Source organism: Arabidopsis lyrata (assembly GCF_000004255.2).
Source record: "Arabidopsis lyrata subsp. lyrata unplaced genomic scaffold ARALYscaffold_7, whole genome shotgun sequence".
In the NCBI taxonomy this organism is placed as follows: Eukaryota; Viridiplantae; Streptophyta; class Magnoliopsida; order Brassicales; family Brassicaceae; genus Arabidopsis; species Arabidopsis lyrata.
In genome coordinates, this window is record NW_003302549.1 from 504,098 (window position 1) to 518,530 (window position 14,433).

Sequence of the window (14,433 nt, forward strand, 5' to 3'; positions counted from 1 at the left end):
TATTATTAAAAAATAGAAAAAAATTACAAAATAACTTGTCTCGGCCTCGGTGGCCCAAAAACATCATCCCGTGTAAACTCATCTAAACACGGGGGTACAGAAGAAAACGAATGAAAACCTAAGGGTAGACGTAATGGTCCTGTTATAAATTAAGGTAGACGTAAATGCATTTTGAAATTACATAGATAGTTCCAACTCTTTTTTTTCCCCAACAATTGTGTTCAATGTTGATACTATAGATATCAACTTTTTCTTTCCATATAAGAACCAAAATTCATGGACCATGATAAAAGAAATATGGAGTTTGCGAAGAGGCAGATATTTCTTAAAGAAATATATTTAAAGCGGTTACATGATTAAAATCGCAATCTCAATTCTCAAAGCTTTGAGTTTGATCTTATAATGTCAACTGGTGATTTAACTCGCATGCATACAATCTTACAATCTCGTATGGATTCTCACATATTATAGTGTTCAACCTTAGTATAATAAGTTTTTTAATTTATACCTACATAATATCATGTTTAACTCATACACTAATCTTTTATGGATTCTCAGTTTCTCACACCAATTATCTAGAAGGCTAGTATAATTAATAACTAACAAGTAACAAAGAATAACAAGTCACATCTTCCTACTACAGAATATAATAAACAGAATATATCCTTTTTTTTTTTTTTTGACAGCAAACAGAATATATATCCTATAATGTCCATAAAATATTATCATATTTAGTTAATTCATAAAAAATAGTTATTAAAACCATCACTATCATATACTTACATATAAATCTGTGTTTTATGTAGCGTCCAAATTTCATAATTAATTCATTCTTAAAGATTAGAAAATAATAATATTCACATTTGATGCCCTAATTTTAATTGCTACAATTTTTGATCGAAACGTTAAAATTTATAATATGGGCCCATGCGAACATCACGGACGCTTCATGTGATGGGCCCACATTCAAGCAGGTAAACGCTCCAACCTCCAAGTTTTAAAAGTCACTTTGCTTCAAAGCCTTACGGATTCTTCTTGCGGAAGCTGGCGGGAAAATCTGAAACATTTTCGCGGGGAGAAAAAGAAATCAAAACCCCATTTATTTCATTTTCTATCATCAGACTAAGACGCCTAACAAGTGTTCGATAGAATTCCTCAGAGAGCAAAAAATGTACGTTGTGAAGCGTGACGGTAAGCAGGAAACTGTTCACTTCGACAAAATCACTGCGCGCCTAAAGAAACTTAGCTATGGGCTTAGTATCGATCACTGTGACCCTGTCCTTGTCGCTCAGAAAGTCTGTGCCGGTGTCTACAAAGGCGTCACGACGAGTCAACTCGATGAGTTAGCCGCCGAGACTGCTGCTGCTATGACGGCCAATCATCCTGATTACGCTTCCGTGAGTCTTTCCCCTTTTTATTTGCTTCTGTTTCGTATTTACGTTTTGATATCTATCGAGATTCGAAATTTCCCATGTTGATTTATTCGGAGTTGCATAAATTGTTGCTTGATCTGTTTGATGTTGCGATCCTTGATTGTTCTGGATAATAATTTAACATGTTTCAATGTTTATATTACTCAGCTTGCGGCTAGGATTGCTGTATCCAATCTGCATAAGAACACTAAGAAATCATTTTCTGAAACGTGAGTCTTCTCTTGATCTATAAACATTTGTCTCGATGTATCAGTGACTATGGATTCATGTGTGTTGACTTTGATGGAATCTTCAGGGTTAGAGACATGTACAGTCATGTCAATGAGAGATCTGGACTCGCTTCTCCTCTAATTGCTGCTGATGTATACGAGATAATTATGAAGGTAAAATAGCGAAATTGTGTTATAATCCTTCAACCTTGTGATGGAAATTTAACATTTTGAAAATCTCTCATCTCTTGTTAAATTGGTGCTTCCTTTGGTTAATTTCAGCATGCTACTCGTCTGGACAGTGAAATCATCTATGATCGCGATTTTGAATATGATTACTTTGGATTTAAAACGCTTGAGAGATCATACCTCTTAAAAGTGCAAGGCAAAGTGGTTGAAAGGCCTCAACACATGCTGATGAGGGTTTCTGTTGGCATCCACAAGGAAGATATCGATTCCGCTATCAAAACTTACCATTTAATGTCTCAGCGATGGTTCACTCATGCATCTCCTACTCTCTTCAACTCAGGAACCCCAAGGGCTCAAGTAATGTATTTATAATGATGTTAAACCAGACGCATACTTGAATCTGCAATTCTTTTACTGATATGCTGTTGTAAATGTTTTTAATATGCAGTTAAGCAGCTGCTTTCTGATCTGCATGAAGGATGATAGCATCGAGGGGATATATGACACATTGAAAGAGTGTGCTGTTATAAGCAAATCGGCTGGGGGCATTGGTGTTTCAATTCACAACATCCGTGCAACTGGAAGTTACATTCGTGGTACCAATGGAGCATCTAATGGCATTGTTCCAATGCTGCGGGTATTCAATGATACTGCTCGTTATGTTGACCAAGGAGGAGGCAAGAGAAAAGGTATACATTTCAGGATACTTTGCTATTATTGTCATGATTGTCTGTGAAGTCATTATAGTTTAGATTGTCTTATGTATATTTTTCGCAATTGGTGAAGGTGCCTTTGCCGTATACCTGGAGCCCTGGCATGCTGACATTTTTGACTTTCTGGAACTCCGTAAGAATCATGGAAAGGTACAGTTGCACCAAGAAAATATTACTACTCATTATAATTCATGAGATGGCTCACAACAAACTTTTTTCTCCATTTCAGGAGGAACACAGGGCTAGAGACTTGTTTTATGGTCTTTGGATACCCGATCTTTTCATGGAGAGGGTCCAGACTGATGGACAGTGGTCACTGTTTTGTCCTAATGAAGCTCCAGGTTTGGCTGATTGTTGGGGTGCAGAGTTTGAGAGATTGTACACTCAGTACGAGAATCAGGTGAATGATCCATGTTTTGGAAATACTTCCTTTCGATTTCCTGTTATCTTAATACCAGTCATATGAAGCATCTCTGTTTGTATCTTAAGGGGAAGGCCAAGAAGGTTGTCCAGGCACAGCAGCTTTGGTATGAAATCTTGACATCCCAAGTAGAAACAGGGACACCATACATGCTTTTCAAGGTAAGAAATAGTTGTAATTTTGTGGCCATCCTGTACAAACATAGGTTCTGTGGTTCCCACTTTTGATTTTTGAATTTCTTCTGTAGGATTCATGTAACAGTAAAAGCAATCAACAAAATCTGGGTACCATAAAGTCTTCCAACTTATGCACCGAAATCCTTGAATACACAAGTCCAACAGAAACGGCTGTGTGTAATCTTGCATCTATTGCCTTACCCCGGTTTGTAAGGGAGAATGTGAGTCGAAAAAGTGTTCTCAGATTTGATTTTGTTTGGTCACTTTTTAGTGCATAACTCTTGACATTTCTTACATTTCACAACAGGACATCCCCTTGGACTCACATCCGTCTAAGATTGTAGGCAGTTTGGACTCAAAGAATCGTTACTTTGATTTCGACAAGTTAGCAGAGGTCATGACTTAATTACTTGGTTCATTTTGCTAGCTTTCAATGTCTGCAATTTGATATTGACTTCTTCTTCTTACCTTTTTTCGTCAGGTGACTGCCACAGTGACTGTTAATCTTAACAAGATTATAGATGTGAATCATTATCCAGTGGAGACTGCAAAAACCTCAAACATGCGACATAGGCCTATCGGTATTGGTGTACAAGGTCTTGCAGATGCATTTATCCTTCTCGGAATGCCATTTGATTCCCCTGAGGTAAACTTACTCAGCATAAGTTGATCAACTTTTTATAGTAGTTTGATCTATTTCCTGAAAAAGTTATTTGGAATGAATCCCAGTCTCAACAACTGAACAAAGACATATTTGAAACCATATACTACCATGCACTCAAGTCATCTTCAGAGATTGCTACTAAGGAGGGTACATATGAAACTTACCAAGGAAGTCCTGTGAGTAAGGTATGCATCACAACCCTATATTTGTACTATGTTGTCATAAATTCTTGTTCCTAATTGCTTGGTTTGTGGATCTACTTTCAGGGAATTCTTCAACCTGATATGTGGAACGTAATTCCATCTGACCGCTGGGACTGGGCTGCTCTCAGGGATATGATTTCAAAGAATGGAATCAGAAATTCTCTTTTGGTGGCACCAATGCCTACTGCTTCAACCAGCCAGATTCTTGGGAACAATGAATGTTTTGAACCTTATACCTCAAACATTTACAGTCGTAGAGTTTTAAGGTATGTTCTTCAAGCAAATAAAATAGCTCCAGGCAGTTATGTTTCTGGCTTAATCGTTGGTCTTCTGTTTTCAGTGGTGAATTCGTAGTAGTGAACAAGCATCTTCTTCATGACCTGACTGATATGGGACTCTGGTCTCCTACACTGAAAAACAAGATAATACATGAGAATGGTTCTATCGTGAATGTCAAGGAGATACCTGACGACTTGAAAGCGATTTACAGGTATAGAACTTCCTTATTTTTTATGCCATCATTAATCTGTGTTCATAAAATATAACCTGTGTGCCCTTTTGCAAAATGACTCAGGACTGTCTGGGAGATTAAGCAGAGAACAGTGGTTGACATGGCCGCTGATCGTGGATGCTTTATAGATCAAAGCCAAAGTTTAAATATACACATGGAAAAGCCAAACTTTGCAAAACTCACTTCTTTACACTTCTACGCTTGGAAAAAGGTAAAAATTTATCTTAACTCTTAAAATGGTCAGTATGATTACACTTGTAAGTAGGAAAGTTTTATTTTATTATTTGCCTCGCTTGTATAACCTGATCTATTCATGAAACCCACGTCCTCATATTTAGTACAATTGTTATTGTTGTGAATACTAACAGGGTCTGAAAACGGGAATGTACTACCTGCGATCACGTTCTGCAGCCGATGCGATAAAGTTCACAGTAGACACAGCAATGCTAAAGGTAAAAACCAACTCTTTTGTGTCACTGTATGATTCTGTAGTTATTTAGACTGTGAATTCTGTTTGGTTATGTAGGAGAAGCCTAATGTAACTGAGGACGAAGAAGCAACAGAAGAAGACAACGAGACAAAGATGGGCACAGATGGTTTGCTCTTTAACAAACCGTGAGGAGTGTCTCTCTTGTGGAAGTTAAAAACAACACAAACAATAGAAGGAACCAACAAAACTCTTAAAAGCTGATCCAAAAGTGCGAGTCTTTTTCGTCTGTCGGTTTGTATAGTTAATTAAGTATAGTGTCGTCCAAGTCTTTAAGCTTATCTTGTTATCGGGGTGTGTTGTTAACAAATCTCTTTCTGTTCGAATAAAGAGGTTGAAGATAGTTTGAGTTTGTGTAATAAAGTTATTCAAGGTATTTATGAGTTTGTTATTATAAGCCCAAATTTTCTGGACCGAACCTAAATATAAAGCCCATTACTCACTGTAAATAAACATCTCGATGACGCACCGAACAAAAAAAGAAAGAGAAAAGAGGAAATAAAAAACGATACATCTCCACCGTTGATCGTGCCAGGGAGAACAAAACCCTAATCATCGGACGCCTCTTCTCTCTCATTATATAAAGAAAGACCTCTTCCTCTTATTCTTCATAATCGGAGGCCTCATCCTCAAATCTCAGAGATATTTGTATATTCTAGCGTTCTTGTCATTGTAGCATTCGTTAAGAGTTTTCTTATTAGTGATTTGATTTAGGTTAATGATGATAAATCCAAAGGCTTGTTTCTCAAAGATTCGCAGTGGCCGCCTAAGAGCTTTCGCCTTTCGCCAGGCTTGAGAGTTAATGCTGCTTTATCCTTCCTTGGATGTCTGAAACTACCTTTTTAATCTAAACTTGCATTGTTTTGTTTTCTAATTAGGGTTTTAGATTTGGGACTGAGTTTTTCAATGTCCCATTAGCAGAATTGATTTTCTTAGTGCTTAATAGGATTGAACAAAGTCCCTCAAATCTTGATCCATCTGTCACTTTGTCAGCAGTCTTAACTTGGTTTCTTGCTGATCATTATATGATGGGAAATTTTGATTTCCTAGTTGAATTGTTATGTATTGGTCGATGAGGATAAGATTTAAGGCTTGTTTCTCAAAACATTCGCAGTGGCCGCCTAAGGCTTTCGCCTTTCGCCGGGCTTGAGAGCTTATGATGTTGTTATCCTTCCTTGGATGTCTGAGACCAATACTAAATCATTGTTTTAATTGTTGGTTTTGTCTTCTTTGTTTTTCGGTTGATGAGGATTCATATTAAGGCTTGTTTCTCAAAACATTCGCAGTGGCCGCCTAAAGCTTTCGCCTTTCGCCAGGCTTGAGAGCTAATGCAGCTTTTATCCTTCCTTGGATGTCTGAAACCGATCAATGTTGTAATTCTCGTTTTTTAAGTTTTTGTCTTCAAGTAAGATCAATGATGATAAATCTTAAAGGCTTGTTTCTCAAAACATTCGCAGTTGCCGTCTAAAGCTTTCGCCTTTCGCCGGGCTTGAGAGCTAATGCAGCTTTTATCCTTCCTTGGATGTCTGAGATCTTTATTCAATCTATTGATTAATTTTTCTTAATCGGTTTTGTTCGTGTATTTTTTCTTTGTTTTTGCAGGTAATTTCGTGGTGATAGCTTCATCGCTTTGCTGGAATTTGGATAAAGAGTTCTTTCATGGTTTCTTGTAATTGATTTTAATTATGTAAAAATCAGTGTCTGGTTTATCTATCGTTGTATGTTGTAAACTATTTGGTACATTGGTAACGAAATAATACCGTGATTCGCTTATTTATGAATTTTAGTTGATGAAGACAATGATTTGCTTACTTATGAATTTTCAAAGCTAATGACAGAAATTTTAGTTGAGCATCAAACTAACAATGGTTGATCTCTGAAAGCAATTATTACAAATATCAATAAATCTAACTCTTGTAGTCTTAAAAAATCGTACTAACCTTTTGAAATTCATGTTTATAAATTACAATAATTAGAAAAAATAGTTTAATTGCCATATAAATAAACGGGAAAAATGTCGTTTAGTAGCCGAATTTTCAAAAAATGGCCGTTTAATACGTGAACTTGTTATATGGCCAATTTAAACATGAAGTATTTGTTGACCAGACCAAAAACCACACGCTGTTATCTGTCGTTTACAGATCCGATAACAGCCATTAACGATTCCGTTATTACCTAAAACGACGTCGTTTTGGGCTTAATCGCCGCCGTGTCTTCAAGCTCCAGCAACGCTTGCTGCTCCATTGGAGCTCCTTCAAACGTGCTACCAACGAAAAACGAGAACGGAGTCGGAAACTGATTCTTCCTCAGATCCTGAGATTCCTAATCTGGTTTCCCATTCAATCTATTCGACAATCGAATCACTTCTTTCATCAAAACTTCAACCTCGTTCGCCAATTCGTCCAGATTCTCTTCACCGGACGGTCGATCTTCAAGCCACGTCACCTTCGCGACGAGGTAAGGTTTCGTACGGACGAGATCCGTGACGCGAAATCGTTCCTGACCTTTACAGATTAAGAAGAATCGATCATCGACGAGACGCTCGTGCTTCACGATTTCTCCGACGCAACCGATTCTAGCTGCGGAACCTGAAACGGCATCGGAGTAGACAACGCCGAATCTGAGATCGGATTGGAGAAGCGTTTGCATCATGACTCGGTAACGGAACTCGAAGATCTGAAACGGGATTGTTGCGCCGGGGAAGAGAACGAGAGGTAGTGGGAAGAGAGGAAGCTCTACTAGGTCATCTGATTTGGGCGGATTCACGTTGTGGTGCTTCTCAGAGAAGGAGGAGGATGAACATCGGAAGGAGAGGAGTTTGCAGCTTCGACGGTTGATGCTCCGGTAAGTAGCTGGAAGATGTAGAGGATTCAGGGCGGCGATTAAGCCCAAAACGACGTCGTTTTAGGTAATAACGGAATCGTTAACGGCTGTTATCGGATCTGTTAACGACAGATAACGGCGTGTGGTTTTTGGTCTGGTCAACGAATACTTCATATTTAAATTGGCCGGTCAACGTTTACTTCATGTTTAAATTGGCCATATAACAAGTTCACGTATTAAACGTCCATTTTTTAAAAGTTCAGCTATTAAACGACATTTTTCCCATAAAATAAACTAAAAAGATATTATTAATAAATCGTTCAGACGACTTAATCCGGACCTAAATCACTTGGTCTATTGGCCGGCGACCTTGTCTGGTTGGTCGGGATTTGAGTACGGCGAATTAAAATCCACCGAACAAACCCGAGGGTTAGGTTTCTGAAGCTGAGGGTTAGGTTTCTGAAGCTTTAGTCAGTAAGACGGAATGACTTAAGAGAGGGAGAGATATAGACGATTTTAACTCTCTGTTATTTTGAGCATGGTTTCTCGTAGAGGTTCTTCCGACACAAAGGCGATTGTGTGTATCTTCACAGATAGAATTAGGTTCTCCAACAACTGGGTTTCGCATTTGTCTTTTGCTGGTCTACTTGGTGCTGCTGGTTTTGTATTTGCCCAACAACACGGTCTATTCCCCAACTTAAACAACCTAAAACTCTTCTCCGGTAAAGAAAAAGACGCCGGAGACGATTCTGTTCTCGTACCGGGCCTTCAAAATCTCGGGAATAACTGTTTCCTCAACGTCATCCTCCAGGTACTGCTTTGAATTCATTCTTCTTTGAGTTTGCTTGTGATCTTTTTTTTGTTGAACAGTTTTGATTGTGAATTTGACTTTCAGGCTCTCGCTAGCTGCAAAGATTTTCGGAGTTTTCTTCAATGGGTTTTAGAGGATGCGAGAGATTCCGTAGCAGGAGAACTAGAGGAACAGCTTCCTCTTACTTATGCTTTGTCTGCTTTACTACAAGGTATTATTCCTAATTTTGTATCTTTATCTTGAGTTGAAAATAAGGTATATGAGCGTTATCGTTTGTTAATGGTTACCATCAGAGCTCTGCACTGTTGGAAGTAGACGATCTGTGTCTAGCCCTCGTAAAGTTATGGTGGCATTGACAGATTATGCCACAAATTTCAATTTGACAAGCCAACAGGTTAAATTTCTTTTTCTACTAGTAGACCAAAAGGGTACTTGACTTGGTGGTCGTCTTCTATGAGCTAATGATCTTGTTGAAACATAGGATGCAGCAGAAGCCCTTCTTCATCTTATTTCTTCTTTGCAAGAAGAGATTGTAGTCTGTTATCGTCCTAGCCAAAGTTGTAATCTTTCGGATATACTTTTCTCTCGCAACTTGAGAATGCTTGCGCCTAGTGAAGGCCTCCTTGGTTTGATGGAGCTCAAGAGATGGCATAAACATTTGCGTGGACCATTTGATGGGATTCTTGGTAGTACGTTGATGTGCCGAACTTGTTCGTCTCAGGTAATTAGGATTAGATTTCTCAATCTCACCAGTAAAGTGGCTCTTGCTATTGCTCAATCTCATCAGTAAACATTTACCTATTTGAGTTTCTTGCTTTCTGCAGATTTCGTTGGAGTTTCAGTTTTTTCATACTCTGCCTCTTTCTCCTTTACTCCATAACGGTGGTTACAACATTGTATGTTACGGAAGGTTCATTCTCTTATTGCTATATTATATTGCTTCTGTGAATATGAAACTTCTCCAGAAATAAAAGAATTCTCAATAGATTTTCCTTTTGAAATGCTCTTAGATGTTTGGATGCACTTTGGAGAATTGCTTGAACAAGTTTCTCAATGCTGAGAAAGTCGAAAACTACTTCTGCTATAGATGCTGGCATGGTGCTGCACTGAAATATTTATCGGTGATAGGAGCAGCTGAGGTAGTTAATCTCTCAGCTTTAATCGTTATTGTAAATGCTTTTCGACTCTATCTGACCCGTGTGTACTTGAAACGGTTTCAATCAGATAGATATTGAAATGGTCAGGAGCTGTGGCGGAGAGGACCAATGTGACTGTAAAACTTCTCATCATCTTCAAAGAATGCCTTGGTCAAACAGCTATTCCCATATATTGAAGCAGTTAATCATCGCCCGTTTACCAAAGGTATTTACTTACTCATTGAAACTAGACCTGAAGTTACAGTTGAATCCAGTATAATATCATAATCTCTTTTCTTCTGAGTCCCATTTTGACCCTCTCTAGCTAAATTGTTACAGCTCCTATGCATTCAAGTGCAACGTGCTTCATTTAACATGTTTGAAGAATTCAAATTATCGGTAGGAATCTTGTTATCTCTCTTTCCTGTCTACATTTCATGTCCCGAGTTCTAGTTTCTATTCCTTCTAATCTCAGTTTATCTGTATAGGGACATATCGCATTTCCACTTGTCTTAGACCTCTCCTTGTTCACACCAACTTCAATAGGCTTAAACATAGAAGAAAGGATTGAGATGTCTTCAGAGTACCAAAAGCCAGAAGCATCAAGAAAGCATGGCATGTACAGGCTTGTGACGGTGGTGGAACATTTTGGTAGAACGGGAAGCGGGCATTACACTGTTTATAGAAGTGTGAGAGTGCCATCACAAGAGGAAGAAGAAGATTGTGAGGAATTGTGCTGGTTTAGTATATCTGATTCAGAAGTTTGCAGAGTTTCAGAGAGTGATGTTCTTGGTGCTGAAGCTAGCTTGCTCTTCTATGAAAGGCTGTGATTATTCATTGGATTGATCAATTATTCATTGGGTTGATGTTCTTGGTCCTTAACAAATTGTAAAACTAGTCTGTGTTTTTTCTTTCGTTTGTCCCAGAAACAAAAAAGTGACGAGAGAAAGGGAAGAAATAAAAATCGAACAAAGAGAAAGAAACTTTTGAAATGAAAACATTGTGTATAAACCAAAAATAAAGTAAAAAGAAAAAAATTTACACAGTAAAAATATTTGCAAAAACTCATAAAAATTAGTTTAGGTGCAGTGCCTGTTCGGTAAAATCCGAGACCAAAGATGAAAAAAAATTGAGCCTTTTTAAAAAAATTATAATTTTTATTTATACATATTTTAAAAACAATTTAGACATAGTTTGTTAATTGTGAGACTTTTTTACTAATTGTGGGATATTTTTTGTTAATTATGAGTCTTTTTTTTATTTAATATTGGGGTTTTTCTGTCAATTTTGGGGCCTATTTTTTTTTTTTTTTTTTAAAACATTCTCCACAAAAAGGCCTCAAATGGTTTTTTTTAAATGGGTGCAGGGTCGGGCTTATCTAGGTGTAAAATTTATTTGCGTGAAAAGCGGTTAAACTAATAACACTTTTTACGAATCTGGAAGCTCTTCTTTTGCTGAAGTGCAACGAATCGCTTCAGGTAACATTCACCGAACTGTTTTTATGATTTTGAAATTTCTGTTACTCAAATCATCTCGCTAACGAAGATTTCACTGTACCTCTACGTTTCTTTTGGATATGAATGTTCCTGACCTAATGCTGATTTTCAGAGGCAAACTTGTGCTGGACTCTAGACCAAAACTTTCATATTCTGAAGAGGCTAAATATCTGAGACCATTTTTACATACGGTATGCAAAATGCATTTACAATTCTCTTTCAAGATTATTCTTTTTTTTACTTAGCCAGCGAAATAGAGATTTGCCTATGAATTATGTCAAGTGGGTTCTTTATGCAGAAGAAGCCTAATGTTATATCATATCCATAAAAGTTGAAACCCATAAATATGTTAATGTTTTCGTAATGTAAATACTAGATTTGAACCCGCGGTGTACCGCGGGGTTATAATTATTTTTTAAAAAATCTAAATATAATTATTTTTGTTTATTAATAGAGAGTATACTATAATATTTCGACCTATTTTATAAATGTACCATCCATATGTCTATATTAATAGTTTTGAGTATATTAATTGTGTTTTAGGTTTAAATGGTATATCTATATATACACTTAAACGACATTTGGCTTTCTTCTTCTTCTTGCCTCAGTTTAGGAGAAAGATTTTTCTTACGGTACACCGCGGAGCTATTATTTTTTAAAAAAAAATTTCCTTCCTTAAACTTCCAAATCTAGATTACCCCGCGGTACACCGCGGGTCGATTTTTTTATAACTAAAAAATTATTTTGCAAAATTTTAAGTTGTATTTGTTTTGTTAATATTGTTTATTTTGTTTAGTGTTTCTGATTTTATAATTAAATTTTGATTTTTAATTCTAGGATTTCATCCATAGTATATTGTTTAATATTAATATTGATCTAAACCCGTTGCACCATATAACCCCGTCCCGTAAAATTAAACATCATTTGTTATTTTTTTGAATAATATTTTTATCCACTACGGATCGCAGGTTCATGCGGATAAGCCCGTAGAGAATTGCGGGTTTGCGGGTCGATCCGCCAAAAGAGAAGCTATCTTTTGAAACCATTTGTTTTGTTTAGAGTTTTAAGAAAATATCACTAAAAAATAATTTTCATTACATATAAAAAAAAAAGTAGAAGAAATTGTAGTATCAACATTCCTGATTTTTACATCACTCGTTACAATTATTTTATTTTTTTTGCAGATAAAAATCAGAAGTTAACTAAGTCGAGATTTTTAAAAAGATTGATTAGAGATTTTTGGTAAATTGTTGAGAACATATTTGATTTCAAAATCTTTACTTAAATAAAATAAATCTAAATAATTAATGCTAATGGCATGTCATTGTAAATACTTCTCAACTTCAGGATTTATTTGCTAATTGTGATCCAAAAATGTATATATAGACTAGATTTTAACCCGCGGTACACCGCGGGGCTATATTTTCTTAAAAAAATCAAAATGTAATTTGTTTGATAGATTATTTTGATTGTTAATTTTAGGATTTCACCCGTGGTATACGATCTTTTATAAATATCAACCCAAACCCGTCCCATCATATTACCCGTCCCGTGTAATTAAACATTATTTAGTTATTTTTCTTTTTAATAATACTTTTATTTAAAAGCTATATAATTCAAGTCAATTTAAAAATTTCTTTTAAATGGTTCCCATAAGATATATATATATACACATATATTAAATTTGTATAGATTTGAAATAATATTAATATTACAAATTTTTTATATAATTTAAATATTATAAATATTTTTAAAAATATGTAATATATATTTTTTGTTATTGAATAAGAGGATATTATGTGTAAGAAATGTAGAAAATAAGAGTTTAATATTTTTATTATGGAGTCGCAAAAAAAATCTTTTATTTCTATACATGTTATTCATTTATTAATAATAAAAGAAAACAAATCCTTTAAATTAGATATTAATAGGTAACAAATCATTTATTAAGTAACAACCAATAAATTTCACCAAAAAATAGGTAACAACCAATAAATTCTAAACGCAGTAATTAAAGAATGAGATATTAAAAAAAAAATATCAAATAAGATATAAGAATCTTAAAATAATTGAACATCTAAATAATTTAATTGTTAGTGTCGATTTTAATGCCTTCATTAATGTGGATTTTTTTTTTTACAGAGAAATATTTCCTAAAGATTATCACATTAATGATTCAGAAAATTAAGGAAGATATGAATTTATGATTCTCGAAATCGTATTGGTAATATCTTTAATTAATATTTTTCAAATTTAAATAATTAATGCCAATGGCATTCATCCGTAAATAAGGTCCAACTCCAGGATTTATTTGCTAAAAGTCATTCAAAAATGTATATATAGATGTTTGTTTTTTTTGGTAAGGAATATGTTTTAGTGAAGGAAATATGTGTAGTTATTAATTAATAGAGTAAAAATTATGTTGGACATAAGCAACGACATGGGAAAATATTCTCGTTACAAGATTTTTTAAAGAAAAGAAAAAAAAATAGATAAATTATGTCAACGAGAATCAAGCAAGAAAATACATATATTTATATATTTATTTAGTTTGCATTAAAAATTATGGGTTTTAACTTATTTTACCAGATTAAAAACAGAGGCTATAAAAGAACCAATCCAAACGGTTTGTCATTCTCTAATCACTTTTACTTTCATCTTCCGTGAACGTGCAAGAGCTTTGCAATAGAATTGCGAATTTTTACTGTGAAGGAAGAATGTATAAACGCGACAAGGAAAAGTTTGTCACTACTTCGATAGAGAATTGCTCGAACTCGGCTGTTGTCCATGTTAGTGTTAAGCAGGTTTTCTGGTCTTAGCTACTGATCAATTTACGACAGAGAATTGCTCGAACTCGGCTAGTGATCAAATCACATATAAACCTCAATACATAGACTTGTTACGTAAAATTGTCTAGGCAAAATGTGTTTAGAACGATTCTTGTCAATCGGTATGTAAAATGTGAAGCTATTATCACTACAAGAAAGATTTTTGACATGATGACATAGAATGCTATGATAGATGAATATTTTAAGCAATTCTTTTATATACAAAAAGTGTATTTCAAATAATGCGTCTTTTTCTTATTCGATTCAACTAATATTTTCTATATTGTAAATTTGAATACAAATACACACAAAAATCTGTATATAAGATTATGT

At 35.3% G+C, this 14,433-nt stretch overlaps 3 protein-coding genes across 4 annotated transcripts; 2 read left to right on the forward strand and 1 right to left on the reverse strand.

Annotated features, from left to right (window-relative positions):
• Positions 1 to 1,064: 1,064 nt before the first annotated feature.
• LOC9302917 (ribonucleoside-diphosphate reductase large subunit) lies at positions 1,065 to 5,387 on the forward strand. Its single transcript, XM_002866798.2, has 17 exons — positions 1,065 to 1,397; positions 1,581 to 1,642; positions 1,729 to 1,816; positions 1,925 to 2,188; positions 2,280 to 2,520; positions 2,618 to 2,694; positions 2,774 to 2,944; positions 3,034 to 3,126; positions 3,213 to 3,362; positions 3,449 to 3,535; positions 3,623 to 3,787; positions 3,871 to 3,990; positions 4,072 to 4,274; positions 4,349 to 4,498; positions 4,583 to 4,730; positions 4,888 to 4,971; positions 5,046 to 5,387. Exons 1-17 carry the CDS (start codon positions 1,170 to 1,172, stop codon positions 5,136 to 5,138), a joined length of 2,424 nt encoding a protein of 807 aa, XP_002866844.1. The 5' UTR covers positions 1,065 to 1,169; the 3' UTR covers positions 5,139 to 5,387.
• A 1,794-nt stretch (positions 5,388 to 7,181) lies between these two features.
• On the reverse strand, positions 7,182 to 7,910 carry LOC9302918 (lon protease; the record flags this gene model as incomplete). The annotated part of the gene is given in 1 exon segment (XM_021016671.1): positions 7,182 to 7,910. A coding segment is annotated over 1 exon segment (729 nt), but the record flags the coding sequence as incomplete, so codon positions are not given.
• Positions 7,911 to 8,141: 231 nt separating this feature from the next.
• On the forward strand, positions 8,142 to 10,687 carry LOC9304974 (ubiquitin carboxyl-terminal hydrolase 27). Of its 2 annotated transcripts, XM_002866799.2 has the most exons (9): positions 8,146 to 8,640; positions 8,725 to 8,851; positions 8,934 to 9,034; positions 9,122 to 9,361; positions 9,465 to 9,536; positions 9,651 to 9,779; positions 9,865 to 10,002; positions 10,116 to 10,175; positions 10,265 to 10,687. In XM_002866799.2, exons 1-9 carry the CDS (start codon positions 8,368 to 8,370, stop codon positions 10,604 to 10,606), a joined length of 1,482 nt encoding a protein of 493 aa, XP_002866845.1. In that variant the 5' UTR covers positions 8,146 to 8,367; the 3' UTR covers positions 10,607 to 10,687. The 2 variants fall into 2 exon arrangements, with proteins under 2 accessions (XP_020875470.1, XP_002866845.1); XM_021019811.1 differs by lacking the exons at positions 9,865 to 10,002; positions 10,116 to 10,175; positions 10,265 to 10,687 and having other exon boundaries at positions 8,142 to 8,640; positions 9,465 to 9,550; positions 9,651 to 9,771.
• The last annotated feature ends 3,746 nt before the right edge of the window (positions 10,688 to 14,433 follow it).